The sequence below is a fragment of the Onychostoma macrolepis genome, chromosome 13 (genome assembly GCF_012432095.1).
Source record: "Onychostoma macrolepis isolate SWU-2019 chromosome 13, ASM1243209v1, whole genome shotgun sequence".
NCBI classification, from domain to species: Eukaryota; Metazoa; Chordata; class Actinopteri; order Cypriniformes; family Cyprinidae; genus Onychostoma; species Onychostoma macrolepis.
In genome coordinates this window covers 19,581,492-19,599,830 of record NC_081167.1, presented here as the reverse complement: position 1 = coordinate 19,599,830, position 18,339 = coordinate 19,581,492, and the positions used below count along the sequence as shown (strand labels likewise).

The 18,339-nt window shown below is 38.5% G+C and overlaps 2 protein-coding genes across 2 annotated transcripts in view; both read left to right on the top strand.

The window, feature by feature from the left end:
• Positions 1-18,339, top strand: part of rassf4a (Ras association domain family member 4a) — a 160,883-nt gene that overhangs the window by 12,041 nt on the left and 130,503 nt on the right. The window lies entirely within an intron of this gene.
• On the top strand, positions 3,921-18,243 carry LOC131552148 (uncharacterized). The gene is given in 3 exon segments (XM_058795716.1): positions 3,921-4,395; positions 5,982-7,444; positions 7,447-18,243. Coding segments are annotated over 2 exon segments (9,480 nt in total). The 5' UTR covers positions 3,921-4,395; positions 5,982-6,103; the 3' UTR covers positions 15,586-18,243.

Sequence of the window (18,339 nt, the reverse complement as noted above, 5' to 3'; positions counted from 1 at the left end):
ATGTTGCCCTTAGATAACGTAAGACACGGTGATTCTTTCACTTATTCAATTACAGTTTTAAGACATTGCCCACCCGCAGACCTGACTCCTGCAGCGAAATCATGCATTTCATATCAGAGTAGATTAAAAGGGCTCATGGAGAGAAGCTCTCAGTCAATCAGTAAGTGGCTTGTTAATGTAATACACGAGTCAGCGGGAGAGACGGCACAATAACACACACATCACATCAACAACATCTTAGCTAATACCGGAGCCTCGTGGTCCAGTCTCTACTATGGACATCTCAGGTTTGGTCAGTGCTGGGTACAGTAAGGTGCTTGACCGACCTCCACAGATGCCTCTTAAAGTTTTTAATGGTAGTCGAGGACCAGGGGAAATCAAAAGGAGATGCTCTCTCATATCTCTGGTATATGTAGCATCTCGAGGGAGCTCTTGTTAAACTCATTTGGGCCACTCGCAAGGCAACAAAGCAACACAAAGACACCCTTCCATTAAATCACTCGCTCAGTTTGTTTGTTTATTGGCTCTGCCATTAGGGCAAATTATTCTCAGTTAATTGGTTTTATAATTATACCACTGGATATGCAGAGGACCAGCATTGTGGCACTCTCAAAAAGACCCAGTGTAGAAATGGGACTGTTTAATGACCTAGATTATTTACATATTATAGCCTGTTGCTGTTCCACAGTATCGGTAAACCGTGATGTAAATTGCTGGGAATAAAAAACTCTTGTATCATGATCTTTGGATGTCAGCAATCCTAGTTTGAAACAAGGCTTGTTAGCTGTGAACTACTGAAATACTGTAGTAGGCCCAGTGGATCAGCGTTTAAAAAAAGTGCATAAGATTTGAGTTAAATAAAATAAAACGTACCGCATTTATGAAGGCATTTGTCACTCAGATTTCATCACAATTTAGTTTTTTTTTTTTCTTGTAAAAGCATGCAAAGGAAGATCTATTGACATTTTCATTCAAATGACTGTGGGGTTTTAATAAAAAGAGACAGAGCAGGCCCCTCAGGAGGGAGTCATTTAGCTCAAGCTTTATTCAGATGGGGGTGGTGGCTGATTAAGTCACAGACCAGCTAATATCCTTGATACAATCAATATCCGAGAACATTACAGGCGCCATAAGAAGAACTATGCGTTATTTTCTCTCAGCGGCATTTTGTAAATGAGCCTGGGAGCAGTGACGTTATTCTAATACTTGATGGCCTAAGTACTTTCAGTGACTGTGCTTATTGACTGTTTTAATTATTTGCCTTTGATACACACAGAGTTTCTCTATGAAAACAACTGTCATTTCAATTAAGATACAACAACTCTGTATACAACAAATGTGGACTTCATATAATGACAAAATGATTACCCCGGCCCATTCTGCCCATCTGCCATTGGTTAGATATATAGATAGCCTCACCCCTAATCTCACGTCATTGATTGAACCAGTGTTCCTGTGTGTAATGACTTGGTTGTCTTGCAAATTAATCTAAAATATACATTTTAGGATTGATATATGTTTTAAATTTATTATTGGTAGATTTTTTTGCGCAAGAGTGCAAGCAGGAGTCTCAATATCTTGACAACAACATGTTCAGTTCAATGCAGCTGTGCAACAATAAACTAAGAGTGCATTAAAGGAGCAATGTCATCTAATGTTATATGATAAAGCATTTAGAAATATTTGTCAAGCAGAATGACTGTAATTGCAGTATGATCCCATAAATGTCATGAGAGGTGATTCACAGAGGGATTGACCAGTGTTTGGAAGAGACTACTTTACCCTGTTGTGGGGTTCAACTCCTACCTGATCCCTTAAGAGCAGACATGCATATGTAATATAACACTCTTTTTACAAGAGTGCAGTACCCCACTGAGCCCCCTTAAATCTTATCTACACATGATAGTGATAGTTATTCTAATGTGTAAGGTTTTTACACTGATATATTTTATATCTTTATAAAATTATAAATAATAATAACAATATATACAAATATATATAAATCAGCATTTTGTCTCATAGTATTATACCAATTGTTCCGATATAAATAGTTCCCATCTTTAATTGTTTATTTTTATTTATTTACTTGAATTAAAGGGATACTCCAACCCAAAATGCAAATTTGGTCATTAATCACTTACCCCCATGTCGTTCCAAACCCGTAAAAGCTTCGTTCGTCTTCGGAACACAATTTAAGATATTTTGGATGAAAACCGGGAGGCTTGTGACTGTCCCATTGACTGCCAAGTAAATTACACTGTCATAGGCACAGAAAAGTATAAAAAACATCGCCAAAATAGTCCATCTGCCATCAGTGGTTCAATCTGAATTTTATGAAGCGACGAGAATACTTTTTGTACACAAAGAATAAAAATAACGATATTAAATATTTAACACAATAAAAATATTTATTCAGCAATTCGTCTCCTCTCTGTGTCAGCGTAGCGCCATTTTGAAAAGCATCCGATGGACGCAAAGTGCGTACGCTATTCTCTGTCATCAGTAACGCATGGATACGTATTGTACGTTTATTTAAGCTTTGATTTGAACGGAAACAGCGTATCCATGCTTTATTTTCTTTGCGTAAAAAAAGTATTTTCATCGCTTCATAAAATTCAGATTGAACCACTGATGGCAGATGGACTATTTTGGCGATGTTTTTTATACTTTTCTGTACCTTGACAGAGTAATTTACTTGGCAGTCAATGGGACAGTCACAAACCCCCCGGTTTTCATCCAGAAAATCTTAAATTGTGTTCCGAAGACGAACGAAGCTTTTACGGTTTTGGAACGACATGGGGGTAAGTGATAAATGACAAAATTTGCATTTTGGGGTGGAGTATCCCTTTAAGTGTAAATCTCATAAAATGTTGTATATATTAAAAAATAGTAATAATTTGTCATTAATGTAAGAAAAAATTATAAAATTATTAAACACTGTCTGCTACTGGTTAGTTAAATAGATTTAACCCACCCTAAAACTCACTCACACACACACACATAGGCTACACGCACACACATAATATCAATAATACGGAATATTGCTTCTGATGTCAAACTTATTTTATAGATTCTTAGAATGCTTTTACTAGAAAAAGGTTCTTGTAGTGTAAAAAGCACTGCTTTTCATGGACAAAATTTTCACGATTGCAAAAAAGGTTTATGTATGACAAACAAAAATGATGGATTTCTGCATTTTAATATTGCAACCATCTCTCATGTTCTCAGCTGTTAGGCTCATGTTGTTTTGGTCATAACATGTCATCTTATTCTGCTGAGAATAATGAATTGCTCAGTATCAGGCAGTGCTGTAAACTACAGCTGTGAGTGGTGAGGAAGTAGTGAGTAGGGGTGCAACAGCTCTGACAAGAGCTTAGCAACAGAGCTTTAAAGAGGAGCGCTCCATATGTGAGTGTCCATCACCTTTACACACCAGGCCCTCTGCTGCAGCCAAGACTCCTGGGAAAGAGCTCACTGCACCCATGTCCTATTATAGCAGTGCCTGGCTGCAAAGTTAAGACTGGCTTGAGACAGCTTGACATCAGGGGGACATTTGAAAATTGATTGACTGAGAGGAGGAGTATAAAAATACCCCTCTGTATTGTGACCCTTCTATTACCCCCTTTTATTAAGTTAACTGGCAACAGAGACTGTCCAGTTTAGACAATTTTTTTAGACTTTAATAATTGACAGTTACTGTTCTGAATGGGACTACTTGTTTTATAAGTACAATTAAAAATTGGGGTAAAAATACTGAATGGACATGTTTAACTCTTAAAATCCCAAAGAGGGATCAGATATCATCTGTTGACAAGTCTAAGGCCCAGTTCAGCCAAAAGAAGTGAGTGACACTTGTTAGTGAAGCAAGAAGCTATTTTTACACCGTGGGCACATGTTCATCTGGTTAGATACATGCTATCCACCACAACAACTCCACAAGTGGATGCATGTTATGCCACAAACAACAGGGTTTTTTTTCTACTGGCATTGTAAACTTCAATGGTGCTTCAGTGTAATTTTGATTATTAAGGCCTGACATGGCACCACAGAATTACAGGCTTGGGTTTTTTTCATCTGCTTGACACTTGACACCACATGGTTATTCCAATACGTGTGCTGTCTCAAGCCATCATCCCATGTTTCAGCTCGATCCTCTCTGCCTGATGCCACTGCTATTTCAGCGTGTTTCTGCTTCTAAACCCTCGTTGCTTTAGCCCCGCCGGGGCCCTTGTACAAAGTGGCCTTTATGTCTGCACTTTATCAACCTTAAGGAGAACCCAGCAAAAGCATTGTTGAAGAGATCTTTTTGCTGCACATATGCAACGGATAAGGAATAGCTTCTTTCTAAAGCATGAAAAAAATCCTCCACTAAAAAATGAGATATAAGAGCAAAAGGTAAGAAAAAAAGCACAAATTGTGTTCAGAATGTCATGTGAATATAGTTTATGCAAGGTGTTAAATTCTAACTCAAATATTTTTATTATATAGTTTATAGAAACATGTAATTGAACAACATAGAATATGTTGTTGTATGTGGATATGAGTACCATAATACAAAATTGTATGTTAAAATTAGATTCAGTTGATTTATGATGCAAAGTATGACATATTTCAATTGCAATTATGTTTTTAAGTTTTGTTTATCTAGCTTTAATAAAACATAATGTACATCCACTGTAACCCTAACTATTATTTATTATTATGTTTTCATACTACTAAGCAAGGATGTAACCAAATGTAAAAAAAATAAAATAAATGTAAATGTTTAAGAATCTATCGTTGAAAAAAACTAAATCTTTGAGCATTATTCTGAATATTAAGAGATGTGTTTGTGGTGATTACAAGCCCTGTATGAAAGTAGCATCAGTAATTTCCCAACTGCTCTGTGAAGGCAGGACAGGCAGGGACAAGAATAAAAGAGTTATGTGGACTAGACGAATCAGCCTCAAACAAATACCATATTTCGCTCCAGTAAATAAAAATGAATGAATAATATTATTATCATCTAAAGATCAGAAAACTTCTTTGATGTTATTTAATCATTATGACAACACTTCATCTCAAAGTATTAATTATAATTAAAATCAGTGTGTGTGTGTGTGTGTGTGTGTGTGTGTGTGTGTGAGAGTATGTATATACAGTATATAGGCCTATACATGTGTGTGTATATATACATACACACACACACACACACACACACACACACAAACGTGCTAGATCAATATATTAGATCAACACCAAGAAAAGACATTGCAGAGGTATTCTCGCTGAAATGTCTTGCATGTTTCAAAGGATCAGGGGAATTTATTTTTACTCACATGTGTTTAAATTTGTAACCACACTGATGTGGGGGAAGTATTTATAGCGATTCCCCAGCAATTAGCAAAGAATCTAGAAATAATTGCCATTACATTTGTTATAGTGAATACTGCTCTGCATAAAAGGCAAAATATTAAAAGAATCCATATTTAATTATATTTATTCAATTTTCACAACGTTAAACATGCCTTTTTGTAATATGTAACGTTAAAATGCATAAAGTTCTACTTGCTTCGAAACATACTAACATTTTAATGATCTAATATTGGATGCAATGCTTCAACCAAATATTTATATAATTCTACCAGTACTACCATTGACGTCCATGTGCAGGGTGTTCCAGTGGGACCCATTTTAGCATGAAGGCAAGTGATCACATATTAGGCAAGGTTAATATGTGATCCTGTGTAAGAATGGGAAGCAGTTTCCTTCTCTAAATATACTTGTATGTAGTATGCAAGGCAGAGGTGCGGCTCAACGCACAAATGATCAGATTTAAAGGTCAAAGACTCAGATCTGAGAACAGTTTGGATGTCATACTTCATGATAAAATCTGAATTACTAAACATCTGAATCACTCAGCAACAGCAGTGTGATTTTCAAAAACTTTGTCGAAAACTACAGTGAACTACAAGTTTATGACATCTCTGGTACTTTTGCAGGAAAGGAAGGCATTTTGATCACCTCTTAGAAGGTGAACTACTTAAATGCAAGACACCCTGCGTCAGCCATCTCAAGACTGACAGGGACAACTGTGCCCTGTCCATGAGAGTGAGCGCTTGAAATGAGCTCCCTGGAAAAGCGCCACACAGGCCAGCGGGGAAGCATGCAGGGCCACCGCAAATACTCTGATGGCCTCAGCGATACATCCAGCAGCGGCAGCTTTATGGACGACACAGACCGGGAGGTGAGCAACCTCACCGATCGTGCCTTCAGGAGCCTATGCATTGGAGAGGAGGCCATTTACAATGACTCGGAGTTCTCCTCGTCTCCTACTGAACGACATAAGGCGTTTGCAGAGGAAACCCAGCAAAAGACAATCTCCCACGAGGCATTTTCATACAGCGTTCAACAATATGGGGAGGCAGAATTACAATCTGAGATGGCCTCAACATTCCAGCATTCCTATGTGGATGTAACCCATCAGGAACAGGCTTTCAGAGAGGGAAGTTTGTCTTATATGAACAATGGCTCCAAGGAGGTGACGTGGCAGCAGAGCAGGAGCACATCCAGAGTGTCATCTCTAATCAAAGCCTTTAGTTCAGGGGAGTGTTACCAAGACAGTGGGACATGTGACGTTATTCTGGCAAGGGATAGGTATAGAGACTTTGGCAGTGAATCATGGGACAAATCAGCTATGCTAAACATCCAGAGGGAACTCTCTGAGTTCTCTTCAGGATACCAGCAGAATTTTAAGTCAGGCCCCTTTCAGTCTTACAGAAACCATTTTTACACATCCGACGTGGCTGCTGCAGTGGCACAGATGGACACAACAGTCCTGATGAAATCTTCGAAAAGTAAGTTCAAGGCACTGAACTCTACAAACTGTTTCTTCCATAGTGAATTCAGTCCCTTCCAGCTTTGGGAAGAGTACAACAGGTTCTCCTTCCAAAGAATGAATGTGTCAGGGTTTATGTCGGCTAATGAATTCCCACGATGGTATGATTCTCCCATGTACAAAGAGCTGAAAGACAACCACAGAATTCCAAACTCTCCATGTGAAAGTAGGCGCTTCAATCAGAGACAAATTCAGGACGTTGTGGCTAGCCAGCGCTCCAGGTCCACGGTTGTCCAGAAAGCCTCTGCGATTGAGAAGAGGTGCGAATCTGAGATGGCTTCTAACTATCCGCCTTGGAAGAAAAACAGTAACTTTGTAAGGAACAAACTTCCAGGCAACCGGCCCTCCACAGTCTCGCCTACTAATGAGAGAACATGTAGGCCGGATTCAAATTTGTTTAGCAATAACAAAGTTACACATGAGATAGTGGTCGAGAGCAACTTGCCTAGCAGTGTGACACCGTTCAGCATCACTCAGCTCCTCACACCGGTTATTCACACGAGACAAGAAACAGAGACGTCTGAGATCCTGCAGTTTGCACACACTCCTTCTGTTTCTGATTATTCTTCCCAGGTGAAACTGACCCTAAACTTCAGACTGATGTCAAACATCTGCGTGACAGCTACAAATCTAAAGCTTCAAGTCTGCTGTTCAACCTCAAAGACAACCGAAAAAGAGTCAAGAGTACGTACAGTCCCACAAGATTTAAAGGGCTGGAAATAACAGATCGAAATAAGCAGACCTCAAAACTGGAGGGCCGAGAATCCAGATTTTCAGATATTTTTGTATCCCAAGAAACTGCTCAGGAGAATTTGATTGGAACGGATGCACGAGCCTCATGTAACCTAATTCAAGAGCCCAGTGTAGCTCCTATCACCCCTAAAGATTATACCGATGGCTTTGGATCATATGATAATTTGACATTAACTTCACCTCAAATTCAGGACAGAGTCGCTAATTACAAATCGTTCCGTGGAAGTGATGAGGGTCACTCTCCCAGCACAGATCCGCTGGCTAACACAGAGCTCTCAACACACAATCTTTCAGCACAGGATAAAAGCTCTCTGACTTCAGAAGGTCAATTAATAGACCTCAACGGTACTTTTATTCCTGCTGGGCCAGAAATAGCAAAGGCTTACCTACCGACACATTCTCTGCCTGCTCAAACATCAGAGCGATACGGCCAGAGTGATAACGCAAATCAAAATGATCTAAAACAAAGAAAGGACTTTGGAAGAAAAACATTTACTGAATGTAGTCAAAATGAGGCTGTTAAAGAAAAATATCCTTGGGACTACACTGGTTCAGTCAAGGAAACAGACGGCAGATCTGAATCACGGCCATTTAGAGGAGAAATAGCAGCACTGATTGAGATGGACAAACAGAGAAAGGCCACCGCTAAGCAATATTTTGCCAATGACAGCTATTCTGTCCGAAAGGAAACATACATGCAAAAAGTGAATGAAGACATTAAACTTGGTCGACTTGCAAAGGAGGAAGAGAAAGAGGTCAGGGAAGAAACAATATCACCCAGGAAAACATCTTACAGTGAAAAATCTATACATGACAACCAATTAAACACATTTTCAAAGTCTACTGAATCTGATGGAATACCAAAAAACAGTCTCCAGAACAAAACCTTTCTAACGGAAGTTTATGGTGGTTTACAAAGCATCAGTGTCAGAAAGGATTTTGTTAAAGGAGAACCAGAGCAAAATTCTTCTTTTAACACCATGGCGACACAAAATACATTTGATCAGAGAGCTCATGCACCTTTACAAGACTATAAAGGTCAAAAGAATGAAGGATTGTACTCTTATCAGCCATACAGGTATGAGCCTAACAAACAGTGGCACATGTCATCAACAAGTGAAGATAGAAACACTAAGGAAAGTGTATGGACACAGAAACAATCAGAGATGATTGAACAATCTGGTGACAAGAGTTATACAATCTACAATGCATCTTCGAATACACTACACACACTTCAAAATGAGTTTTCCACCAACAACGGTGCACCAAATCCTGCTTTGCAGGATAAAGATTCAGTCGTCCCAAACATTGACACCTCATATCAAAATAATACAAGTTTACCAACTAAACAAGAAGACAGGTTCAGCATTAATGATATTCTTGCCGTTAGAGATAATGAGCAAGCAAGAAGGTTAAGAGATAATACATTTGTTTTGGCTAAATCAGAAAACCCACAAAATCCAATTAAATATGATACAGCTGAAAAACCAACCATAACAGAGCCTGTAAAAGAGCAAGAACAACAAGGCCACAAAGTGCAGGACATTACAAGTCAATCACCTGGTTATGTGAGAAGCGATTTTCAAAATACAAGTGAAACAAATACTAGCACTGACAGAAAAGACAGAACAACGAGTAAAGATACTGACAAGGTCACAACAAGGGTGCTTTCTTACAAGGAAAGAGGCCAAAGTAAACAAGAAATTCTGACGTCGAAATTGAAAGCACATGCTCAAAAGGAAATATCAGCAATTAAAGAAAAGGGACTTGCCAAACAAGGCATTCTTGCGAGAAATTCAACAAAAACAAGAGGGACTATCAATAATGATGGTCAAGAAGGCCATTCTGTAAAGAAGGAAATCACAGCAGACAAGCTGAATCATTTGTTTCAAGATATCACTTATTCCAGTGTAACCCAGTACAAAGAACAAATTAAATTGCACAACGATCATCCCAAGAATAGATCTCCACCATCAACGGAAATACAACCTCTTCATTTTGAAGATAATCAGAATGCAGTCTCAGAAAAGAAGGATGAGCATGTAAAATACAAACCTTTGGCTATAGAAAGGCAGAAAGACAAACATCCAGCTGATGATAAAGAGATGAAAGAAACTCTGGACAGAAAAGCAACAGTGGAAAATAATGTCCATAAAAACTACCAGCCATCCAGAATCTCAGAAGATAAACAAATAAGTATGACAAGCTCAGAGGATATAAACACTAACAAGGAATCGGCAAGGCAAAGTCATGAAATGTCACCAGGTGAATCGATGTCAGGTCAATTGACAGCTGCAGTCAAGACCTACAGAGAGAACTACACTTCCCATAATCCACCTGCACTGCATAATGAAAAACAAACAATTCAGCATGATCAGAAAGAAAATCTGTATGGAATTAGACAGAGTCAGTATACTTCCTCTGAAAAAGCTGTGGCTAAACCTACTGATATAATCAAAGAAGACTTGCATGTTACAAGCAACGAAACTACAAAATCAAACAGCGGTTTGAATCAAAATTCTCTATTGGGATTGGAGAAAAACACACCCACGGTTGAGGAAGCTAATGTACATCTTAAAAGTAAGATTACTGCTGCCGTGGAGCGGTCTAAAAATGAACCAATCAAAAATAGCTCTGGGATTACAGCTAGTCAACTGACATCCTCATCAAGTGACATGAAGTTTAAAAATGGAATTCCACCTGCTAAACGACTAATGGAACCTGCCAAATCAGAGCTCACCTCAAACCTTCAAACCAATACATTGAATGTAGATCCAGAGCAGCTTATAAATAGAACCCACAAACACAATTCTGGGGTCAATTCAGATTCAGAGGTGTCATCAACAGACAATACAGTCAGAATCCACTCTGGACCAACAAATGACCTGGCCTCACAAATAACCAGGGAGCCAGAAATACTAAAACCTTTTAATAATGATGATGGACAAGCATTAATAAACAAAACCAGTATAACACAGGAAAACGACTTGGCTAAGCAACAAAACAACACTCCACAAGTAAAGGCTGTTGAAACTACCTCTCTAAACCAAATGGTGGAGAGTCACTCAAAACTAGAAACAGATGAAGAATCACTAACACAAATAGCTTCAGCTGAAGCAAAAGAAAGCTGTCAGCAAAAAGAACTCCATCAAGATGGTGAAAATACAAAGACTCTGTTCTCATTTGACAAGAACGAACTCCCTAGAAGCCATCAGAATATGTCAAGAATAAAAGATGATTCAGAAGTAGTAAATAACAGTCAACAGAAAGAGAAAATAACAGAAAGTGCAAGCTCAAAACAAGAACAAGGATTTCCCAGACCATTAGAAATATCACATGAGAAAAACAGCCCGCAAAAACACACAGAAAAGTCTCAAGAAGTGAACCCGACCAATTCCAAACCCCAAATATCAGCTGAAGATGCACTAAAACCAAATGTTTCCCCCCAACATGAAGTAATAGTAGAGGAGGATGCAACTCAAAAGAGTAATACACAGCCTGTTTTAACACAGATTGTAGAATCCACAGCAGATACATCAAACACCACTATTCTTATACCAAGCAATGAAGAACCAAGAGAGGAACCCATGATTTACAGTATTTGTGTCTCAAGCAAAACAGAAACAGCTTCAGATGATGAACCTGTAATCTATTCTATTTGTGTGTCAAGTAAGTGTCATACTGATGAGCAACAAAATCCAGTAAAACAAGAAGAGGAGAGTTCTGTAGAAACTGAGAAATTAGTGAAGGATGAAAGCTTTTGTATTAAAAACAAGAGAGTGGAAAATGAACATGATGTTGACAGACAGACTGAAGTTTCTTCAAACATTGAAGAAAAAGAAGACAAGATTGGAAAGTGTGAAAGTACAGATAAGTCAAGCATCACAGGAAGAACATCATATGAGGACCTCTTAGCTAAATATGGGTTACCGGTCAGAGATCATGGTCATCTCACATCAAAACATATGCAGGATGAGAGAGATCAAAAAGAAAAGGAGGAGACTGAAACTCATCTGTCACACAAATCAATAAATCATGGAATGAACAGACCTCTGCCTTCCAAAGAGAAATGCTCAGATACAACACAAACACATCCAGATGACTCCAGAAAGGTTTCTGATCAGCAAGCATCCATTACAAGTCAACCTTTAAAGGGGACTGAGAGCGAAATCAAGCAAGTAAAGGTGCAACACTATGATACCACATCAATAGCTCATTCCAGCAACATGGCTGAAAAGCAACAGAGTACAGGAGTCAGTACACCAAAGCTTGGCCATTCTACAAGACATGCTACCCTAATACTCAAAGATGCAGAAAATGTCAAACAAGATCAAGATACTCACATTGAACCATCAAGGCAAAGAAGGGGAAATGATATTGAGTTGAAGGAAAAGAAAGTTGAGGAGCAAGTGAGAAACACTGATAAAGTGCAAAGTCTGAAAATGAAAGGAAACATTTTTGATAATTTACCTAATTCTAGAGAGTCCCCAAAGAAAACTGAGAATGTATCCCAGACAGCTAAACAACCTGCAACAACAGATGAATCGACAAGAGCAAAAAAGAAAGAGGTTTTAAAGGCACCCATTTCATCCATGGCAAAGGATGCAGTCAACACTAAACTCACTGAAAGTACAATTCCCGAAATGACGATACCCCAAGCTAAAAAGAAGCCTCAAAAGGTGGAAGGTGAAGACAAAATGTTTAGTGATACTCTGACATTTATGTCTCAAAAGAATAAAATACACGGAAGAGAAACATTTAACTCAAAAGTTGAGAAAACTGTGCATGAGGCAAAACAAAAGGATTCTGTAATGGTTATGAAACAAGAATCTGTCTCAGACAAAGATGCTCAAACTCTGCAAAAGAATGTAAAGGAGGACGAGAAAGGAGGGGAGAAAAGGTCACATGAGAAGTTACAAGTTGAATTTAGCACGAGTAATGAAATTATAAACAGGATGAAGATGGTTTTAAAAGATGGCGCTGCCACACATGTTAATAATTATAGGGATAAAGTTAGCAGTGTTGGTGAGGATGTGTGTACTGTTGTAAAACAAGACCAGGCCTCTTTTGAAGTCCCACAAATTCACTTAGAGGACATTAAAGTGTCTACAGAGGAAGTGTCACCAAACAAGGAATTCATGGCAAGCCACAAAAACCAACATGAAGTGATAAAGAAGGAAAATCCGAAAGGAAAGAAAGGAGCTGTCGTGACTGAACTTGTGGGTGAAAAAGACTTTACTGAGCAAAAGAACTTACCAGTGAAGCCTCTTATAGTCCAAAATGAACCCAAAACTGTGAATAATATGAAAGTGCACACTGAAATGGCACATACAAATACACATGATGTTGTAAAAGAAATCACACCACTTAAGAAAGACAGTCCAAGTAAATTAGAAAAGACAGAAATTAATCCAAGACAAGGAGCAGTTGGGACTCAAGATATAAAAGTCTATGATATTAAACAACCCGCACTGAACAGTGACAAAAGGAAGAAAGAAGACCCTGTATTAAGTCTGAGTGGTGAAAATGATGGTAATTTGAAAGTTAATGAAAACAGAAGCATCCCCAGAGGAAAGAAAGAAAGAAATGGTGAAGCTACGGAGATTAAACAGCCTGATCAGACTAATACAAACCAGTCTCAGCCAGAAACAAAAGGAAGTGCAAGATATGAACAAGAGCATGCACAGTTAAATCAACAGGACACAAGGAAAGAAGGTATATTATCCAAACCAGAGGCTACTCAGAGGAACAAGAAGGTGACTAGACCAGAAATATCAGCTATCGCAGACTATGCTAGACTGAAAGTTATCTCTGCTGAAGAAGATACAAAAGAGCTTGATATATTCCCCAAAATGGACTTCTACAACAGTTATGATCAGCCAGTTTTAGGAATTCATAAAGACTTGTATGGAAAGGTGTCGGATATAGGGGGAGAATCTAAAAGAGACAATATTTCAATGGAGAAAGGACAAATTCTCAAGCAAAAAACATCACAATTTAAAAAACAAACAGAGAAAGAGACGTTACCTCAAAAACAAAACCACTTAATTCCCAATACAGTTCAACTAAAACCGGTATCACCGCTAGCTTCAGGTTCACAAGCTGCATCAATGGGCAGCCAACCAAGGTCTCTAACAAATCATAAGGAATCAAGCACTAAACCAACTTTCATGGAGGATCCAAACAGAGGAGAAAGGAACAAAATGTATCACTCCAAGAATCCCCAAAGTGTACCATTGCAAGCCGAAGGTACAATAAGCAGATCAAGACAAATGACTCATGACAAAACAACTGAAAAGGGCAATCTTTCTCATTATGGAAGACAAGAATCTCTTGCAAATTCGTCATCGTCTGGCACTGTAAAAGCAGCAGACAACCAAGTAAATATGGCATCGCCACCTGGAGAAGAAATGGAAGAGCTACAATATTACACAGTGAATGCTCTTGACACTGAAATAAAGCCAAAAGAAGCACCTGAACCATCTCCTCCAGGTCTCAAAATGTCTCAAAACACAGACTCAGCTGAAAAACCGGAGGAAGAGAAAAAGGAAGATAGCTCGTTTTTGAAAAGTCGAACAGACTACGGTAAAGTTCATGCGACAGGACCGCGATCCAACTCTTCTTCTCCAGCCATGGGGAAACCCATCATGTTCAGAGTAAAGGATAATACCATCAGAGCATCTTCTGTGACCAAAACCGTCAAGCCACGCTTTCACAGGTCATTTTCTGAAGACCTCAGGATTGGCTCGCCAAAGGAACACTTGTCTGGTTCAGAGAGAGAAGATGAAATTCATCCCAAAGAATCTGTTAACCCTCCAGTCGTACATGAACCAGCTATTGCTGCCCATCGGCTCCATAAATTAAAAGAGACACTCCACAACAACTTGCCCTCAGCAGAATGCGCAACAAAACAATCAAAGAGCCATCAGAGAAGGAGCCAACATTTTGAGGAAGAAGAAACTCGTTCTGTCATCAGCACAGTGTCAGAGGATGTGGACAACTGTGCAGCGAGCCTCACAGATGTGGCCAACTTAAGTTTGGCCTTCATGCCCAAGCATGAAAGTCACAGAGACACCTACCAAAGGCCTGCGTCCGCCTGCTACGAACGACCAGAGTCAGCCTGCTATGAAAGACCAGAGTCAGCCTGTAGTGATATAAGGCCATTCGGTAGACCTCCAGTGGTTCCCCCAAAATCTGAAAAAGCACTTCGGCGAGCACAAAGACTTGCAACGAGGCGTATGAAGAAGACAGAGACCCCCAAGATGGCACCTGAAAACCAAGAACAAGAGCTAGAGTCCAAATCAATCAGAAACGTCTCCGGTGTGCCCTCTTCACCTTCAGACATACTGTCAACACATCTAGCGGTACAAGCCTCACCTCCTCTTTCACAGTATGAGATCCAGCCAAATTACACCCCCCCTGCACACAGTATAGTTGGCCAACCTTTCCCCGTGACGCAGAGAAAGCTTTTGCAAGACCCAAACTCAGGGCAGTACTTCATGGTGGATGTACCATTACCAGTTAAGACAAAGACATTTTATGACCCGGAAACTGGTAAATACGTACAGCTGAATGTTCGTCAGAGGTCTCAGGGTGCATCGTTGGGTACACAGGGTACACAGCCAGCATCGTTGGAGATGTTGAACACTCCCTACATGCTGTATCGTGGGTTTCTGCCGATGGCTGCGTCTTCATTACCACCCTTGAGGTCATCATCTGAAATGTCTCCACCAGCAGACAACCAGGATACGCTTGAGAGAAGCGGTGAACCGAGGAGACAGAATCTGCAGAATAACAACACGGATTCCCAGCAATACCCTGATATGCTGTACGGGTCACAAGAACAAATTCACAATCCATCTTTGTTTGCAGAAAACAGTATCGACAACATTGAAAGGCGGACAGATATTATAACTATGAGTGAATTAGAGGACTTTGCAATGGAGAGCACATGACAAGTAAAGTTGGTTGTTTAGACTGTTTGTACACAAATCTGAAGCTAAATGACTGTATATCTAAGCTATTTAAATGTGACTTTTAAATAAGTTGAAAGAGTTCTTAAAACAGTTTTTGATTTGTATTTAAGGATTGCTGTTAAATCGCATTGTGTTTTGTAGCTGAGATGACCATGATTGTGGTAGGCAGGGGCTCTTTATTGTCAAAAAAGTCAAGGGAAGAACTGTGAAGCATTCCAATTAATTATGTTATGTTGAAAATAATTTTGCAGTGTATTTGTTTATAAAACAATAAAGACCATGCCCACAGAGCACACTGTAGATTCAGGGGAAGTATATTTCTAAAGTGACTTTTCAGTGGTAATGCTAAGGCCTTATCCTTAGACCCAGCCAGAATAAAATTCAAGCTTTTCCAAGTTTTCCAAATGGCCCACAGTATGCATGGAAATTGTACACTAAGTTTGTCATGTTTAAAACACAGTTTAAGGGTACTTGCCATATTAAAACAACTTTTCTCTTGATGTGCTTTGGCAGGTTACATATTAAAAAAGGGTGGTCTATCTTTACCTTGCCATGGTTGCTGATGTATGACTAGAAAATGATTGCCTTATAAACAACTACTTGCAATGTACTACTTTTACAGTCTTTCAGAAACTTATTACATCATCATTAAAGAAAGATGTGAAATCACAATTTGTTGTTTTCTCACACAGATCCCTTTCAACAGCTAATGCATTAAAAAAAAGGTTTAAAAATGCTGGTAATATCAGATGTAAACTTGAGAATGAGCTTCATTGCATTCTTTACCCCATACTGTGATATACTGTATCTGTGGGTTTGAGTGAATTCAGTATCTGCGCAATAGACCACTCTAGTGGACAAAGGGTGCATTGCACTGTGTATGTACAAACTATATTCTCTAGTAAATCAATAAATTATATTACAGATATCTTTATATCTGTAATATCTATTTGTTTTTTATTAAACAAATCTGGCTGATAATTATATTAAAATAACTATTTTCTTTCGTCCTGTGAAACCGCAGTTATTCAAATGGTCATAATAAATATTCAGCACTGTGTAAAAAAACATTTAAGCATAATCAGATCCATTCTGTCTTATCTTTCCCAGTCAAAATAAATGTAGTGAGTTATTGATCTGTGTTTATGTAAGTGCAGGCAGCTGTGATAACTGCACAAATGTCGACCATATCTTGACCTATGCAGGAGGCCCATATCTCAAACAACTGGAGCACCAGAGTTTGGATATGACTTCACTGACAATGTATCATTAATGCAACAAAAGAACTCATTAACTTCATTCAAACAGAATTTGAAACAAATGATTTGTGTCATTATTTAGTTTAGTTTAGGGTTTTTTAGGCTTGCTTGGCCTCTCTCCAGTTAATTTGATGTAACAATGCTCCTCATAATAGAATGAATTACTGCACTGAATAATCAATAATCCACGTGCAATGAATGTTACGAACAATCTTCTAAAAATACTATTACAATAACTCTAAATTACTTAAAACCATCACAGGCCATTTGTTTCTCTGTTTGCTTGCTGTGCGGGAATTCATTTTGGAAAAGAAAAAAAGATTAACAACAGCAACAGTGTCTAAATTGATTTTTCCCCTGAGTTGGGTTTTCTCAAAGTGGAGACATCTTTATCAGCCGATGCAATGTGCACTTACAATAGTGTTTCTATTGTCGGAGAGAAACATACTGAGGACGGCAGGTCATATATGGAGAGAACATGTTTTAGGTTTAAATATAAGAAAACTGTCTTGCCTGGTTTCGACACATTGCGAGATAAACAAATTTCGCTTGCTGTCCATGCTGGAGATTAAACTCGATGTCTAACATTCCCATGGACTATTTAACTAATAAAAATTATATAATATTTAATCATTTAAATAGATCTGATACAACATAATTTGATTTTCGATTGACAGGATTACATGAACACACTCAAACTACAAATGTAAAAATGTATTAAAAAGAAAACCACAATTAATTGCTCGGTGATATCATGTCATTTAGAATGACTCTCCTGGGAAAATAAAGTAAAAATATTAAGTGACTCATCCTGAACACACTCATTTTGTCCAATCAAACGCTCACTAGAATGACCATGTCCCGCCCCCTAATACCACCTACTTCTGACCAGCACCAGCGAGTAGCTATGCTCATGGCTGTGATGTAAACAAAAGGCTACTGTGAAAGGCCCTTCAACAATTCAATATAAAATATATCAGCACAGAAAAAAAAAAAAAAACTAATTGAGTACATTTTGGGGATCTGTAAAAGAGCTAACATTTGAAATAATATTTTGAAACATTTAGCGTATGTCAGTGTACTTACTAGTATACATATTAAAAAATCAACATGTTAATTATCCTTTTTACGTAGGCTACATGTATAAATTAATACTTCGTCAGCCACTCACCCTCACGATATGTTGTTTGATGGAAGTGATCAATCTGTCATTCAGATTTCAGAAGCACTGCGTTTTACCTGTTTGATAGAAGATGATCTCTTTTTTTTTTGATGACCGACAAGTGATAAAAATAAACTAATTTTAAAAAAGCAAAATATGTGTGCTCCCCTATAAACTAGGACTTTACTGGGTGTGACTTGATCTTTACTAGTTCTGCTTTGTTTGTCACTGTGGATAACTAAATGTTTAGAGAGGGCTTCTGATTGAATATTTACGTTTATGATGTCTAATCTTTATTTAATAATAAAGATT